The 18,519-nt window shown below is 34.1% G+C and overlaps 1 protein-coding gene across 1 annotated transcript in view; it reads right to left on the reverse strand.

Annotated features, from left to right (window-relative positions):
- Window positions 1-10,322, reverse strand: part of LOC126743400 (cell division cycle and apoptosis regulator protein 1-like) — a 58,672-nt gene extending 48,350 nt beyond the window's left edge. The window contains exons 1-2 of the mRNA XM_050450475.1: window positions 9,705-10,322; window positions 2,788-3,283 (exon numbers count right to left, since the gene is read on the reverse strand). Coding sequence (XP_050306432.1) covers window positions 2,788-3,283; window positions 9,705-10,008 — 800 coding nt within the window. The 5' untranslated portion in view covers window positions 10,009-10,322. The remainder of the gene's footprint in view (window positions 1-2,787; window positions 3,284-9,704) is intronic.
- Between the last annotated feature and the right edge of the window lie 8,197 nt (window positions 10,323-18,519).

Genomic DNA, 18,519 nt, shown 5'->3' on the forward strand with positions numbered 1-18,519 from the left:
AGTTTCTGCTGGGTTATTTTATGAAGACAAGGATAGTAAACGATAAAACAGTAATTTAAAATGGATCACACTAACGATACTGAGAGTTTCTTTCTCGTCTTAAAATTTAAAATATGTTTGTTAGCATAGAGCAAACGCATACGCAAATAGCAGCTCCGCAAGACAGCACTAATATGTCCTCGGAATCTTAAAGAAGAATCATTAGTTAAACCTAGAATATTGACGCTCTCAGCAAAAGTCAAGGGGTTATTATCATATTGAATGTATATATTTTTTTCAACGTTAGCACGATTTTTATTGGAAAAAAGTAAAACGTTAGTCTTATTGGCATTAATATTAAGATTGTGTTCTTAGGTCTGTATTTATACTTTCACAAGCCTGTTCTATATCATCTGGATCGAAATAATGAATTAACTGAGTATCGTCAGCGTACTGGTACACCTCAGAGCTCTTTACGACCAAAGGAAGATCCGAAGTATATAGCAAGATTAAAAGAGGTCCTAGAATCGATCCTTAAGGAACTCCAGAAATTATGTGTTTCGAATCGGAGTAATTGTTATTGACACGTACTCGGTGAGTACGATTCCAGAGATAGGACTTAAAAAAAGAAAGAACAACTTCATTGCAACCATAAAACTTTAACTTGGCGACTAACAAGTCATGATCGATTACATCGAAAACCTTCGAATAATCTAAGGCAACTAAAATTACGGCCAGTTTTTTATCGAGAGCCCTTATTAGTCTAGAGTCTATGATGTTCAAGAGGGTGGTAGCTGTACTAAATCCTTCTCTAAAGCCAGACTGTTTAGTTGGAAGTATGTTATTATCAGTAAGATAAAATGACAACTGTGCATAGACAACAAAAGAACTCTAAATTTATTAACTTATTACGGATAAACATAATCGATACAATATTTAAACAATTTGTATAAAAAAATGTAATCAACAGTAAATTTTAAACTCAAAATTTGCATAAAATGTTTTAGTAAATTTAAAGACTAATTCTCATCAAATTAATTATTTACTGGGCATTATCATTATTAGAATGGTATACAGGATTCTTGGCAACATTCTTTAAAGCTGATCTTTGTTTAAACAGCTTAAAACTTTATATTATTATACAGTGCTTTAATTTTAAAACGAACCACCCTTAATAAAACTAATTGTGTTTGTGGCATGCCACAATTCACCATGCCACCGTTCAGTAAGTTTTTGGGTATTTCCATAAACAAGTTCCTTAAATTTGAAGACCATATTGTGAATGTATGTAGAAAAGTCTCATCAGGCTGCTACGCCCTAAGGGTTATTGCCACCAGTCTTAATTTTTCCATCGCCAGATCTGCATACTTCGCGATTATCGAGTCGCACCTTCGATATGGAATTTGCTTTTGGGGTTCATGTTCAAATTCACTTTTTAGTTCAGTGTTTGTACTCCAGAAAAGGGCCATTAGATATCTATGTGGGGCCAAGCCTCGTGACTCATGTCGCCCGCTTTTTGTAAGTCATAATATTTTAACCCTGTGTTGTATCTTTATTTTGGAAACAGTTTGCTTAGTTTTTAGAAAATATAAACAGGAACTCCACTTAGGAAGCCACTATAATACGCGACAAAATTATTTGTTAAGGCTACCCATTCCTCATTTTGAACTTGTCTGTAGCTCTATCATATATGGAGGTAGAAAGCTGTTTAATAAACTTCCACTAGAAATAAGACAACTTAAGACTGAAAAAAGCCTACGTACAAGGACGAAAATATTTCTTGCTACTAAAGCACACTATAGTTTAAGTGAATTTTTTAATGATTAGCATTTAAGTATTTTTCAAGTTTTATATAGTTTTGTTTTAAATTAGTTTCTTGTTTTTATTCCTTTAATATACAGTCCATTGGCTTTGTCTACAACTTCTATGTTTATATTGACAATAAAGCATTTTTCAGTTATAAAGGGTGGTTGGTTTTGAAATTAAAGCACTATATAATATGCTATAAGACCCCAGTGAGAATAATCATGTGTTATATGAGTGCTAGAGGTTAAACCCAGTTTGGTTTGATACATATAATCTCTTAAAATCACATGTTAACATGTTCCAAATTTCATCGACTAATCTTGCAGCCAAATTCTAGTCTGCTAAAATGATTTTTTTATTATATTTCCTTGGAAACACCTTATTTTCATTAGTAGAAATAGTGTAAAATGAGGACTTCCGTGCGGTCGCATGACAGTTTGCGATTTTTTTGATATAAAGAAAAATAGATAAATTTTCTATATCATGGTAATAATATAAAAAACATAGGTATTTTTTTTCCAAGTTGCATGCCTTCCCGCGGCCGAGCTACTCTTCCCATCGATATTTATCACGCACACAATAACACCTTTTTTCAAAACTCCTAATGAAATATACAATATTTTATGAATAAAAAATATACGACAGTTTTACCACTAACCAAAACTCTTTCTTCAGAAAAAGGTAACATCGTTAGCAAAACACGTGTTGAGAGTAAAAAAAAAGAGTTTTGGTTCGTGGTAAAACTGTCTTGTGATTTAATAATTTTACTTAACTATACTGAGTGTGACATTGTGGATTGCTGGCCAAATCATAAAAATAAAATTATTTAACAGTCACGACCAGAAATTGTTGGAAAAAATTTAAAAACTGAGAAACAGGAAACTTCTTATATTAATAATTCTTGCAACCTGTTACATTAAGATTCCAATCCACTATTAAATGTATTTAAGTAAACCAGAAATTATCTAATAACTATAGTCTAGTGTGTAACATCATACTTACAAGTTTAATGACATTTTGGGAATTTGCACATTGTAACGTTGAACATGGCGCATTCTTCTACGAACCTTGGGAGACCGAGACCTCCTTCTAAGAGGAGATTTTCGGTCCTTGTCATCTCTTTCCCTGGGCCTATTTTCCTCTCGTCTTCTTTTCCTGTCACTTTCGTCATCATCGCGATCTCTCGATCTATTTCTCCGTTCCGCAACTCTTCCTCTATTATCTCTACCGAAATCTCGGGGAGAATCATTCCGCCTTACAGGGTCGGCTTGAGGACCCCTGTCCCTTGAGTTGCCACCAGCTAAAACCTGTACGCGGGTGGCATTCCATTTAAAAGGCATTGATGTATTAAATGTTGCCTCAGCCAAAACTCGATCGCCGACCACTGGGTTGGAACCCTTGACGCAAACATTTCGAGAGAAAAAAACTTCGTCATCGATAAACCCAAAATTGTCATGGATTTGGGTTACAGAGCCAGTAAATACCTTCTGTTTTGTTCCTGAAACATATTAATTAGTATTATAGTATAGTTAAAAAAAACATGAATAATAGATTACTATTACTAATGTAGGGCAATAAAAGACGCCTTAAGATCATAAGTAATTACGACTTACGTAATTAAATTTTTTTGGGACGCGATAGCGCATGTCTGGTAAATGTTTTCAAATATACAGAGTGCTTCAAAAAAGTCGAGGCGTTATAAGCGGCATTTTTTTTAAATAGAGTGCCATTCTTTTTATTTTATTTTTAGCTTAGACTACTTAGTATATGGGCGAAATATGGTTACTTGGTCATGCGCAGTTTGACTGCAATAGTTTTTTTTACAAAAAAAAAATAAAAAATCACTACATCTTTCAATTTTATTTTGACATCAGAAATGTTAATTTAATGTCAACATTAGATTAAATTTGGATTCTAGGAGAATGGAGGATTACTTTGACTTAAATGTTTTCTTTCTGTCATAGTTATCATTCAAATTTTACTAATTTCAAAACTTCATTTCTTGCTTTTGTCAAATGCAACACCCCATATATTTTTAATGCATTTAATCAAGAATTAATAAATAAACATATATGTAAAGATATTAGCTATATTTAGTCGTTTTTAAAGTATTCACGATAATTATCTGTAATATATGTAATATATCTGTTAAACTATTTTTCTAAATAAATTTTTGAAATTTTTGTTTGGCATGACAATACGATTTTTGTGTCTTTATTATCAACTGAGTATTCAAGTATTCAGTTATTTGAACTTCTGTAACTTGTCCTTGCTAAATTGCATATAAAATGCATTTAAGGACGAACTTGTTGATGTGATATTTGTGTTGGATGAATATGAAAAGAATTGCCTCTCGAACAGGTATTGTTATCCTGATAGGAGATATGAAGCCCATTATTCATCAGGAGCAAGTCCAGCAAATATTGGAAGAGCAGTTGGAATAAGTGAAAGATCAGTGCAAAAAATTTTAAAAAAGAACCATTTTCATCCGTACCACATCCATGAGCATTGATAGGGATATACAAAACCGACTTGAATTTTGTACTTGGAGCAGAAATACATTCCAAAATGACCCCATGTTTTTTAAGTCTGTCCTATTTACAGATGAGGCAACATTTTATAAAAATGGATTCGTAAATAGACATAACTTTCACTATTTATCATCCGAAAATCCCCATTTCATGCGGCAGATCGACTACTAGCATAGGTGGTGGTCATTAAATGTGTGGGGTGGAATTATTGGAAGCACTATTATGGATCCCTTTTTTTTATTAATGGTCATCTTAATGAAGAAATGTACGTTAAATTCTTACAAAATGAACTGGCTAGATTACTGGCGTATATTCCTTTAATTACTAGAAACTGAAAGTGGTTCCAACAGGACAGAGGTCCTAAATATTTTTCTCGAAATGTCACTGAACATTTCTATGTGACCTTTTGAAGGAAAATGAATTGGAAGGAATGGACCTATTAATTGGCCAGCCAGATCATCTGACTTGACATTGACTTGACAACAAAATTGGATTTTTTTATGGAATTTTATAAAAGAAGTTGTTTATAGAAATCCACCTATAACAGCAGTAGATGTGGAGCAGAGAATACGAGATGCGTTTGCTCAAATAACTCTACAAATGTTATATGAAGTAGAAAGAAGCTTTCAGGAACATATTAATTTATGTTTTGAACAAAACAGAGGACATATTGAACACTTCATGTAATAGTAATAAAATGATTAATATTTTTTATATGCTTGCTTAATTATTATCATGAATATTTTTAAAATGACTAAAGATAGCTAGTATATTTACATAATAAAAAACGTTTATTTATTAATTCTTCATTAAATGCATAAAAAATATAGAGGGTGTTGGTGTGTGAAAAAAGCGAGAAAAGAAGCTTTGAAATTCGTAATATTTGAATGATAACTGTGAATACCCTGTATACCACAGAAAGAAACCATTTAAGTCAAAGTAATCCTCCATTCTTCTAGTATGCAAATTTAAACTAATATAATATAAATTAACATTTCTGATGTCAAATTGAAATTAAATGATGAACTGAATTTTTAATTTTTTTTGTAAAAAAAATTAGTACAGTGGCCATATTTAGCGCATATACTAAGTAGCCTAAAATGGTCCCAAAAATGAAATAAAAAGAATTTCAGTCCATTCAAAATGCTGCTTATATCGCCATACTTTTTTGAGGCACCATGTTTCAAGAAAGAAGTATGTAAAAATAGAATAGAATAGAATATTATGTGATATAAAATAAGTGATGTAAAACTGAGTTTTGTCCAATATAACAATACCAATAAAATTTTGCGAAATGTTAAAAATTTGTGTCTTAAAACATGATTTATTAAGAAATCTATAATATTATATTAATAAAATATTTAATTTCCATAAAAATGCTTTGACAAAAATGCTGCCTTTTATTAGGACCTTCCTCTAACGAAGTCCGTTAAAAAAACACAAAAATAGCTCATAAATGGTAATATTACTTATACTCAAACTCTATAATAATTAATTAAAATTTAGCAGGTAAATATTTGTTGACGACGTCACTGGTAGAGAGTGCTCGTATCCGTAGCATCACCAATGCGATCGAGCGATGCCAATACCGTTTTCTCGTTTCTTCGTATTTTATTTTCATTTATTTAACGTACATATATTGACTTCGATATAGAGTATCCTATCAAAATTATTTTAAAAAAATACTTGATATTTTATTAAACAAAAAATATAGGGAGCAGTAGTATTGGTTTGAGCCTTCGGAAACAACTAAATATTTTTATGATATTATAAAGTAATTATTGCCATTTCTCTATAAGCATTTGGCATCATTGCATCAGAGATGTTGCAAGCAAACAAACCTGCCCATAGTTCCACGGCATTGCTACTTCTAGCCTTTCAATGTTCTAAGCTTAAAACCTATACAAGAATTTTTCAAAGGGTTGTTTTTTGGTAGGGTAATTTCATTTCATGACTTGTCCCTAATTATTAATATTATTAAGGTACACCCTGGACTCTCTTCAAAGCGAATAAATCTTTCGCCTTTTACTAAGGTACAATTCTGCTTTCTCACTTTTCTCTGCTACAACCTATCTTTGCCTCTACTCAAAACATCAACAATCCAGAGTATTTAATCTTAAATTGGTTTTCTGAGTTGATGTCTCCTTGCTTGGGGCAGTTGTTTCATTATAAATTGTCTTTATGCTAGATAATTGATTGAAATCTGTAAAATGAAAGTTTTGTAATTATTGTGGACTTTGCTCATGAGTGCTTCCGAATAAATATAAACATTATTATTAATAGACTGATGTTGTTTAATTTACATTTATTTCAGATTTACTAATATTCTAGTGGCTGTATGACATTGCCAACCTATAAAGATTTTAAATATACTTCTTTTGACTTTTTATTTTTTTAACTTTATCCAAAATAGACTTATTAGTAGTCATAAAGATTTAAATGAATAAACTAAAATATTTCCTTCAATTAGCTGTTGACAGCAATAAAAATACCTCAGTTACAGCACCAAGCTCACATCAGCTTACAGCCACATGCTTAAATGATAATAATATGGTTTACTGATACTGAAGCATAAACTGAAATATGGTAATGTCAATGGCACTACAAATTAACACTCTAAATATATTGTGAAGTTGTCATCACATAATATTTATTAATCTGTACAGATTCATTATTATATCTCTTTTTCTTCTATCCTGTTTTCCCTTTTACAAATCATGACTACAAAAACTTAACTTTATTAGGCAAACTACTAAAAAAAACAAATAATAATATATTTTTTATAGTAATAAATGTTCAGAGTCTTAAAATGTCTTATGTCATTTTAAGATAATAAGTACATTTTTTATAGTAATATAAATTCTCAAAAATTCAATTTCCTTTTAATGCTTTTTTAGTTCAAATGGGTTGGATTGGGTTGTGTTGGATTAGGATGGGTTATGTTAAAATTACACAGATTTTAAGCCTTTTCCAATAATTCTAGGTGAGATTCTCAGGAAAGTTGTTAAACTAGACCTTTACCCCCTCTTGCACCCTCCTGTTTATGGTTGTGCTTTTTAAGTTGTGAACCGGAGAGAAATTTATATCGCACATGTGACAGATCCGATTAAATATAGCGCATATTGTATATAGTGGAGATTTCAACAGAATGTTAGTATGAGGCATTGGCAGAAAGAATGTTAAAGGATGTCTAGCATTTAGCCTAGGCACCATGAAACGTACACCAGAAAGAAGTACAGGACTATGAATTAATCCATTCAGTAACTCATGCAGGAATTTTACAGAGAAGATCATTCTTCTGAGATGTAATAGATGTAGATTGAAGAGTTCCAATAGTTGCCGATGATCAAAAAAATTAATTTTAATTTAAATTCCCAAACTACCCTCTGACACTGGCCATTTGAGTCGTCGTGTAAATGATGTTCCCCTACCTATTCCTATGTCTTCCCTTACCAAAAACTCATTAATTTACATAAGTAAAAAAATTTACAATCATGTTCCTCTGTGTGTTAGACATATATCGGATGTTAAAAAATTTAAAGGAGAGTTAAAGTCGCTTTTATTGGCTAAGGCATATTATAACCTGGATGACTTTTTTAATGATAGGTTTTAACCTTGGACATGTTGGAAAGTTTTCTTTTTTTTTCCTTTTTTCTCCTCTAGTTTTGTCAACAAGTTTACCTTTATTTAGTAATTGATTGTTTTATTTAGTTATCTTTAATTTAAGTATGTTCAAAAAGTTTTGTCTTCTTGTGTTTAATTTTGTTCATTGTTTTGTCAATTTTTGAAATTGTATTTGTGTTTTGTTTTTTTAGCTTGTAGGATGCTTGTACACAAGATTATTCTTACGTAATATAGCACATTTTCTTTCTTTCTTTCAAATCCTCTAACTGGATATATGCCATCCTGTCTGAAGGCCAAAAACTTAGAAAATCTATGCTGAACAGATTCAAGGAGACCAACATGATTCTGATAGAGCGGGTTCCATATAATGCAGCCAAACTGCAGTTTTGATCTCACAAAGCAACAGAAAAGCAGTCTTAATGTTGATTCCAAAGTAAAACTCTGAGATGAACTTCTGATTATGAACCCAAGCCTTCTCAGGGCTGACTTGACTATGTTGTTAAAGTGTGGAATGAATGTAAATTCAGAGTCAAAGGTAATACCAAGATCAGTAATTTGCTCTAATCTACTCAAAATAGTATCATTAATAAAGTAATCAAAATTTAAGGGTGTTTTTGATCTAGAGTAACTGACCACACTACATTTGGCCGCATTCAAGCCTAACCTGTTAACAGCGCACCATACCTCCAATGTATTTAGGCAGTTCTGAAGAAAAACACAGTCCTCCAAACCATATACATTCAAATATAGCTTCAAATCGTCAGCAAAATCCAGCCTATGAGAAGTGAGCGACTCAATCAAGTCATTTATAAAAAAACTAAACAGGAGGGGACCTAGGTTCAAGCCCTGTGGCACACCCGATGTTACGTTAAAAAGTTTCGTTTTAAAGCCCTCAGATTCAACATATTGAGATCTACCAATCAAGTAGGAATGAAATAAATTAAATAATCTCCCTGAAAAACCATACCGAGTTAATTTATGCAGCAAAATATAGTGATCTATCCAATCAAAGGCTTTATGGAAGTCGGTATAAATAACATCGACTTGAGTATTAACATTAAGTGATTTACAGATATGGCTAGACAGATAGGATAAGTTAGTAACACAAGATCAAAAAAAAATCCATGCTGGTCTACAGAGATGAGTTCTTTTGCGTGACTAAATAGCGACCTATGCAGGATAATTTCGAAAATTTAAAAATCACAATACAACAAGTCATTACACAAATTTAAAATCAAATACAAACAAAAACATATAAATATAGGCCAAAATATAAACAAGTATAAAATTATGACATCTTAACAAGAACATAAATACTGTTGCTGAACAAAGTAAAATTTAACAAAAAATCTGTCAAGATCTGAGCACATTTGTCATTCATCTCGGCATGGTTATAAACTCATCAACTGAATAAATGTTGTGTTCTAGAAGAGTATCTCTGATGAGTACTTAAAATGTTTTATAAGCAAAACTAAATTTTACAGGAAGGTAGTGTAAAACATAACCTCAACTAACAACAGCCAATCATTGAATTTGCCCCTCAAGGCTAAATCCAAAAACCATTGGCAATGCAGTGGATTTCGCTATTACAGTTTTAGAACATTCGGAAGTTTCTAGTACTACTGCATTGAATTGATTGTTTTTTTATATTGACTTATTGTATTTTATAAAAGCACTTTGTACCATTAAGCATGTCCCAAAAAACAAATGTGATAATAAACATTTGTAAACAACATAAATGAAAATGTCTAACACTCTACCTACCTCCAGGATTACTCGGCACATTCCCTTGAAATGCAGTAGGGTTTAATCCTCTGTTGCCTGAGTAGCTAACAGCTTGAAGTTGCTGTTGAAAAATAGGATTTGTGGCTAAGTTCATTTGGTTAGTGGCCATCTGCTGCAAATTTATGCCTAAGTTTTGGGGATTCATACCCATGTTCTGAAAAACTGGAGGCTGTTGCTGAAATGGAACCATTCCAGCATGATTTAAGCTTGGTATTTGGGTTCCTCCTGCTCCTCCACCACCTGGTTTACTACCCCAAGGGTTCTTGTTTACATTATAACTCATCACAAACTCTTCTTTCTGAATCAATTGGTTTTTTATTCAGTTATACAAGGCACTGAATTGGGACTGTGGACAAAAAGTTTCACTAGTTATTGGGACATAAGAATGCTGATTTTGAATGACTGAAGTTTTTATTAGGTTGTAAAACCGAAAATAACACAATATTCAGTGTAGACTGTGTCCAATCGCAAATGTAACACGGCACAATGCAAAAAAGTTCATAAAATTATATCTAGATTTTACAGAACTACAATTGAAAAATCTAAATATGACATAAATCATAAAATGTTTCCAAACCCGAATGAAAACTGTCATTCAAGGCTTCAATGGCTTCAATAATCAAGCAAACTAGGTTTCAACAGCGTTGCCGGTTCATTCGAGGATTCGAGCCGCTTTCCTTATATCGAGGGTCAAAAAGCAGGACCTTGTAAGTAACATTTTGGAAATTTTTCACGAGAGCAAAAATCAGAGGCCTAAACACATTAATGCAGTACACCAACACCTGCAATCAAATAAGCCTCACATTCTGGCATTGGCAGAAACAAAGGTGAAACCTTCAACAACAAATGTTCACCTCATTTATCCTGGATACGATCTACACACCCAATTTCGACTGAACTTTGGATTGGCAGTATTTGTCAAGAACGATTTGAGTTGCCAGCAGGAGAAAACGCTTGAACCTGCGGACTTCGACGTCATGTGGTTCAAAATAATAGCCAATGGTGCCACGAAATTAATCTGCTGTATCTACAGACCACCAAGCGACACCCAATATAGACGGCTGTTTTTGAACCTGGTTGATTGCATTAACCATCTGCAAATTGACTACCCAAGCGCAGAAATCATCGTCATGGGTGATTTTAACGTTCACAATATCAACTGGCTGCGCTTCTGCGACAAGAACGACGATGAAGGACGAGAAGCTGAGCTATTTGCCACCATATGCGGGCTTACGCAGCTTGTGGAGGAACCTACCAGAATCCCCGATCGAGACGGCGAGTTCGCGAGTCTTCTAGATCTGGTCTTGGCTTCAGACCCTGACTCGTACACTGTATCAGTACATGCCCCCCTAGGAACATCGGACCACAAATTGATAACAGTCTCTTGCCAGTTGGAGGTTAAAACGCAGGATCCTCCGATGCCGCGGAAGGTATGGCACTATAAATCAGCGGAGTGGAACCATCTTCGGGAATTTTATCGCTCATTCCCTTGGAAAGAAGTCTGCTTTAGAACCAATAACATCTCAGAATGTGCAAACCAAATTACAGAGACGATCTTGGTAGGAATGGAAGCTTATATCCCTTTTTCTACTAAATGCGGATCAAACAACAAGCAATGGTTCAACCTGAAATGCAAAAGGGCAGTAAACACTAAAAACGCAGCATATCGCAAATGGCGTCAACATCCTTCCATCGAAAATCGGAGGAACTTTTTAGCCTCCAGAAATAGCTGCAAGCGAATTATTGATGAATGCAAAGAGAGCCACAACAACAGGATCAAAAACAAACTGCTAAACTGCCCAAATGGAACAAGATCTTTCTGGTCGGTATAGAAAGTTAGAAAAGTAGTAAAGTAGAAACCGTTAGTCAAGGATTTGCTAAGTCAGCCTTGCCACCCCTAACAGCAGATGATGGTTCTATCGCGGTAACAGCAAGGGAAAAAGCCAACTTACTGGGTAAACTCTTCGCGTCCAATTCTACTCTGCACTCGCAAGGCAAAACACCGCCATATTTGCCAAGGGTGAATTCATCGATGGGAGAAATTCCGTTTCCCCAACGAATTATAAATAAATTTCTTAAAAGCGTAGACACCAACAAAGCTCCTGGACCCGATGGAATTCCAGCCCTGATACTAAAACGTTGTGCAGACGAATTGACTCCTCCCTTATGTAGACTGTTCACGGTATCGTATAAGCAGGGCCAATTTCCAACAAGCTGGAAAACTGCTCGAGTGCAAGCTGTACCCAAAAAGGGTAAGACGGTGCCCTCCAATTACCGCCCGATTGCACTAGTTTCAGTAATATCGAAGATTATGGAGAAAGCAGTCAACCAACAACTGTTAAGATATCTGGAATCATCTGGACTAATCAGCGATCATTAATACGACTTCCGAAAGCTTATATCCACCGGCGATCTTCTGGCTTACGTCACACACTTGTGGACGGAGGCCATGGAGAAGCACGGCGAGTCTCGCTCAGTCGCTCTTGACATTTCCAAGGCATTTGACAGAGTATGGCATGAGGGACTACTAACCAAGCTCTCCTCAATCGGCATACAAAACTCATTATTGAATTGGATCAAAAGTTTTCTTGAACAACGAACAATCCAAGTAGCCGTCGATGGATACCTCTCCGACAAATTTAACATTAACGCTGGAGTCCCTCAAGGGTGCATTCTATCTCCTACCCTTTTCTTGATATATATCAACGATTTGCTAGAAACCACTGTCAATCCAATCTACAGCTTTGCGGACGATAGCACACTTATTTCCACATTTAAGTCCGCCAAACCAACGACAGCCGCAAGTTCTCAGAATCTTAGGCAGCAACAAGTAGCTTCAACTAGCAACGATATTAGAGCAATCTTGGAGTGGGGCGGTAATAATCTGGTCAATTTTAACGCTAAAAAAAACGCAGGCTACAATATTTACGATGAAGACTAACCTTGGTGGCCCGGAGCTGGTTATGGCAGGGAAAACATTGCCAATGAAATCATCTTTACATCTTCTAGGAGTCGAGGTCACCAACAGTCTGTCCTGGCATGACCACGTTGCCGAGTTCGCCAGGGCGGCTTCCAAAAAACTCGGAGTGCTTTTCGAAACGAAAAAACTGTATACACCAGAACAGCTGCTGACTCTTTACTAGGCTCAAATACGCCCTTCCCTCGAGTATTGCTCGCATGTCTGGAGCTCTGCACCCAAGCATAGTTTAAACCTGCTGGATTCTATACAGAAGATTCGTCTTATCGACAAACCAGAACTGACAAAGAGTTTGGATAGTCTGGAGCACAGGAGAAAGGTGGCTGATCTCTGTTTATTCTACCGTTATTATCATGGTAAGTGCTCCTCTGAGCTGGCAGGCCTGATTCCACCCAGGGCTGTTCCGGCAAGAAGGACGCGTCTAGCAGTTGCGGCTCATCAACATCGAGTCCACCTGCCTACCCCAAGGACGTCGCTGTATCGGGACTCATTCATCTGGAGAATATCTTCTTTGTGGAACGGGCTTCCATCTCACATATTTCCCGACGCATACAACCTACAGCGATTCAAGATAAATGCCCACAAATATCTTCGCGCAAGCACCACTCCAAGAGTGACATAGGACTTTCCGCTTGTACTTGTGTTTACTACAAAAAGAAAAAAAATAAAAACTGTTTAATTTTTGTAATAAACTAAAGTAATGATTTTTTTCATACATTTATTAATTTTGCAGGAACATAATGACATCAGTCTAGAAAAAAATTATAATTTTCTTTTTTTTATAAAATAAACTACATTTACGAGGTACTGTGTCTAAATAATACAGATACGAGGAATTGCATTCTTAAAAAACTACGGAAAAAACCACATAAATTTTGTGTATTTATTACAGAAAATAAAATAAGAGAATATTCAATATTTTCTGCAAAGGAGTATTAAACATTATAAAAATGTGTGTACTAATACCCTAAACCTATTTCCTAACATAATTAAATACCTTCAAATTCTAATAATATCATCACATTATCAGGTACTTCAAAAAGTTTGTGATCTGGTCTTTTTCTAAATTTAAAAACAACATCTTTTTATAAAAGTATTTTTTATGTAGCAACCTAATACAAATAAAATTAAATTAAAAAAATTAAAAATAAAAGCTGACAAAACTTTTCCTGGCAAAATATTTTTACTTGTAAGGCAACTGGTCATAAAAACTCCAACAATCTTTAGGTATTGTAGCCTTAATGCTCTGTAAATTATCATACTTTTTTTTCGTAATTGGAAGAGGCGATTTGTAAAGAGGCGGAAATATTACATTGTTAAAGTCAACATTTTTTGGTCTTAGGGGAAGGGGGTGAAAGTTTCGTCAGAAAATTTTAACTTAAATGAAATTAAATTTGTCCATTACAATATTGTAACGCTCTAATATTGGTCACAATAGCCCTATCTTTATTCATTCTTAAAGGCCGAATCGAGGCATACTTTAAAAAATCTTTATGGCCGTAGTTTTTGAGAAACTCGTAGCCCATATTCTTTACCAAATAGGGATTTTTAATACGTGCTTGCTTAGTGATTTTTAAATAATCTCTTGGTAAATAGATTTCTTTCTTTTTTAAGCAGGTTTCAATAGCACTATTGACAGAGTCACACTCCATCTGAGTGTGACCCTTTTCCAAAAACTTTTGCGTAACTGAAACATCATGCTTCTCTGATAAATAAAGAACAGCATTAGCGAGCACACTATTCCTATTTTGCGCCGTACAGCCATCAGAATAAATAATGATAGGTCTTTTGGCCTCTTGGGTTAAAAGTTGCTCTTCTAGTCTACTAAAAAGGAAGCATGAACAGATGCTTGCCCATCGGCAATAGTTTCGTTAAACCAATAACAAACGGCTTGGTTGTTGACTAAATTATAAATCGTGAAGTTATGGCAACACAATTTCTGTTTATAGTACAACGTGCTAGCTGGTATTTGCGGAGATAGCTTCACAGCTTGCACATCCATGGTGATCATGTGAAACCCACCATTTATCGCCTTCTCCTTATCTATTTCCTTTTCACATCCTGCTGAATTTTTTTTCTCAATGTGTTCCTTCCGCTTCTATATTTTCGTTCTTATACTTAAAACAGACATCACATTGGTCCTTTCTAGGTTGGAATATTGAGATTTTCATTTCGCCAAGGCGAGTTAAATCATTGTAATAATTGACATTGGATTTTGCTCCTTTTCTTGGCATTGCCCCATGTAGACATGGTATAAATCGGAGCATGACTGAAAAGACTGTTCAAAGTACATTCTGTTGGTATCTTTTCGACAGTAATGTGAAGGAAGCTTGTGTAAATTTTGAAGAAACTCGGTAAGAAAGTTTCTGTCATTTTTAAAAATATCTTGTCGTTTTTCTCTCCTGCTTATATCGGTTTGGTTGCTACTAGCCATGCCATTTTCAGAATTTATCGCCCAGGGTCGTACGGTCCATTCTCCGAGATTAAGGATATTCAAGCAGATTTTCTTACAAACAGTAATGGATTGATTACCGATATTAAAAGAATAATTTAGTGTTTGGGATCTACGAGATGAATCGATTTATTTCGACGGCCTCTTTTTATCGCATACTTTGACAGTATTTCCAACACTTTTCGCTGCTCCCAAGTCATATCTTCCCAGAACTTCTTGAATAACTTCTCTCGATCCTCGTTTGAAATAACAAAACATTTTTTTGTAGCATCCTTCACTTTTTCTTTGTTTAAACACTTACACCTTTCTTTTATCTTCCTTTCCTGGCGATTTTTGTTTTGAAACGTATTTTTTTGATTTTTGGGCTTTGTGAATCCCATGTAGCTTTTGCCTATCAGCCTTAGTTTTTTATTAATAGCCCTTTTATTGTATCCTTTTCGCTTTCTATTTTCATGTTCACCTACAGGTTGTTCTTCTAAATCGCTATCCTCTTCTGAAAGGTGCCCTTGCGGTCCTTCATTTGAATTCTCTTCGACCATACTTTCTTCAGATGAGTCGGGGTCATCGGGCTCCATAGTGGCATTGTAATCAGGATCAGACAATGTGTTTTCTTCGGGTACGTCATCCGTAAATGAATTTGTAACGCTTTCACCCAAACTAGCTTCCATAGAGTTTGTTTTAAGGATGGGATCTGATATCGTAGCTTCTTTGATTTCCATAGTTGCCATTTGATCGGGAGAGGTGCTGAGAATTCCTGGCTCTGAATAGCTTTCGAATACGACCTCCACATTATTGATTAGTTCAGAAATATCCTCAGGGCTTAGAATTTGGTCCAACTCAAGCTCGAGTAAAGACTCATTGTTAAAATCACTTATATTTGACAAGTTCAGGTCATTTTCTTGTCCTAGGCATTTAGTTACTGTATTTAATTTATTTCAGTTTAAATTTTTAGCCATTGCCACCATTTTTCTTGCTCGTCTAGACATTATAATTGTATTAGTAGTCTTAAACAGCATCTCGTAAGCGGTAATACAATTAAAATTTTTAAAAATGCAGGACCTCGGAAGTGTTACCTGGAAAAAAAATGTGGTTTAGGTAAAGAAAAATTATATTTATTATAAAATAAATTAAACACAAACTACTAACAACAACTTTAAAACAACTATTTTCAAAGTGATATAAAATTTTAGCTATTTTAAACATCTGACCGGCCAAAAACCCAAAGCACTTCCCCAAACAACAGTAACGGTCGCTAACAGGGGTTAACTGACAAATACGAGGTAATGCTTTTAAACCTGACGTGAATGTAAATACGAGGTTATGATTTTTGCGATTTGCCGCTAAAATTAAAAACTGATTAATATCTAACTTGGTCAACAAATGCCACCATCTATTCTACGCATAATGGTAGTTTAATTTAGACAAAACTAATTTAGACAAAAAAGTTACGAGGTCCTGCGTTTTGACCCTCGATATGTGAATATGGCTTACTGAATATTATACAGGGTGATTCAAAATTGAGTGCAAAGATTTCAAGGGCGTATTTACCAGCGAAAAATAAGAAGATTTTTCCATAGAAGATGAGTTTTTCAAATGAAAAGTGTTCTAGATACAGAGTGTAAAAGTTTTTTAATAAAAAAAAACATTTTTTTTTGTTATGCAAATCTGCTTTTGTATGTATCTGTTACGAGCCCTAACAACTATATATTGGAACAAGTAGTCATTTTACCAATAAAATTCCAGTTTACCGTAATTCTTTTAATTTATTATTTTTTATTTATAAATAATAAATTAATAACATTCTTTATGTTTTAGAGAATTATTTTTTAGGTTTAATAAAATTTTGATGTTAAATAATATTTATTTAATTGTTTGATAATCAAAAAATTTTGACAACTAAATGTTGGAACATGGGTTGCTTTTGCTCAAATTTTTCCAGTTTTAAAGAAAACCCATTATTAACGGAGACTCAAAAAAGGAATCGTTACATTTGGGCCAAATCAAAACTCTCGTGGACCAAAGAAAATTGGAGCAAAGTTATTTATAGCGACGAAAGCAACTTTGATGTCTGTGTCGGAGATAATCGAAAGCGTGTGATTCGGGACAAAATAGAAGCATTACATAAGGATTGTTTTAAAAGGACTGTAAAGTTTCCACAGGGCATCATGGTGTGGGGTTGTATGTCAGCTAAAGGGTTGGGAACGTTACACTTTATTGATGGCATAGTAAATGCAGAAAAATAGCAAGACATTCTCGAACATTCGTTTTTACCAAGTGTAGCAAATTTATATCCATCTGGAGATTTTATCTTTCAACAGGACGGTGCCTCATGTCATACTACTAAATCTACCAAAAAATGGATGGGGGAATATAATATTAAAGTTTTCTCACACCCCTCTAGCAGCCCGGATCTCAATCCAATCGAAACACTTTGGCACAAAATGAAGCAACGCCGAAGAAATAGTCCGCAGCGTAGTTTGCCATAACTACGTGCTAAACTACAGGAAATATGGGATAGTTTCACCCCTGAATTTTGTGAAGGTCTAGTTGGTACAATGCCTCATAGAGTTCAGGCTGTTAGTCAAGCTAAGGGCGACGTTACGCCTTACTAATTTGTATTTTCCTTTTTTAAAACTCACTTGTTCCAATATTTAGTTGTCAGAATTTTTCAATTATTTACTAAGTAATTAAATACTAAATAACTTAAAATATATAAATAAATTATAAAAACATTATATTAAACATTATAAAAAAGCTTGTTCATTTCATATTTATGATTAAAAAAAAATTTAATAAAATATTTTTGCTAAATGGGCATTTTATTTCAAAATAACTGCTTGTTCCAACATAGTTATTAGAGCTCGTACTTAGGCTAAGTTAAATTTTGAAAAGAAATTAAATGAATCTCAATAATCGATGCTAATTTATTATTTGTCTTAATAGGGCCAGGCACAAATTTTGATTTTTTTCCTGGAAACAAAGCTAGATACGAGTAAGGCAAGAAATTATTGACCTCTTAATCTAAAAAAGAAAAATTAAATTGTCAAAAAAGTGGTGGCGTACCATAATTTTACTTATAAGTATCAAGTAGGTAGCCCCTTGAAACGCCACTGGAATTAATAAATTTATTTTATTCCCACCAAAGGAAAGCCTTTATGACAAGAAATAAGCCTACCAAATTTTATTTAAATCGGCTGAAAGGATTTAATTTGAATAATTGATAAAAAACCGATTTTATTAAAAAATTATTATCTAGAAAACGAAGCAAGTTAGGATATACGTTTATATGAAAATAAAGTTCTTATTTTTGGCTGGTAAATACGCCCTTGAAATTTTTGCACTCAGTTTTGAATCACCCTGTATAT

Source organism: Anthonomus grandis, chromosome 12 (assembly GCF_022605725.1).
Source record: "Anthonomus grandis grandis chromosome 12, icAntGran1.3, whole genome shotgun sequence".
NCBI lineage: Eukaryota > Metazoa > Arthropoda > Insecta > Coleoptera > Curculionidae > Anthonomus > Anthonomus grandis.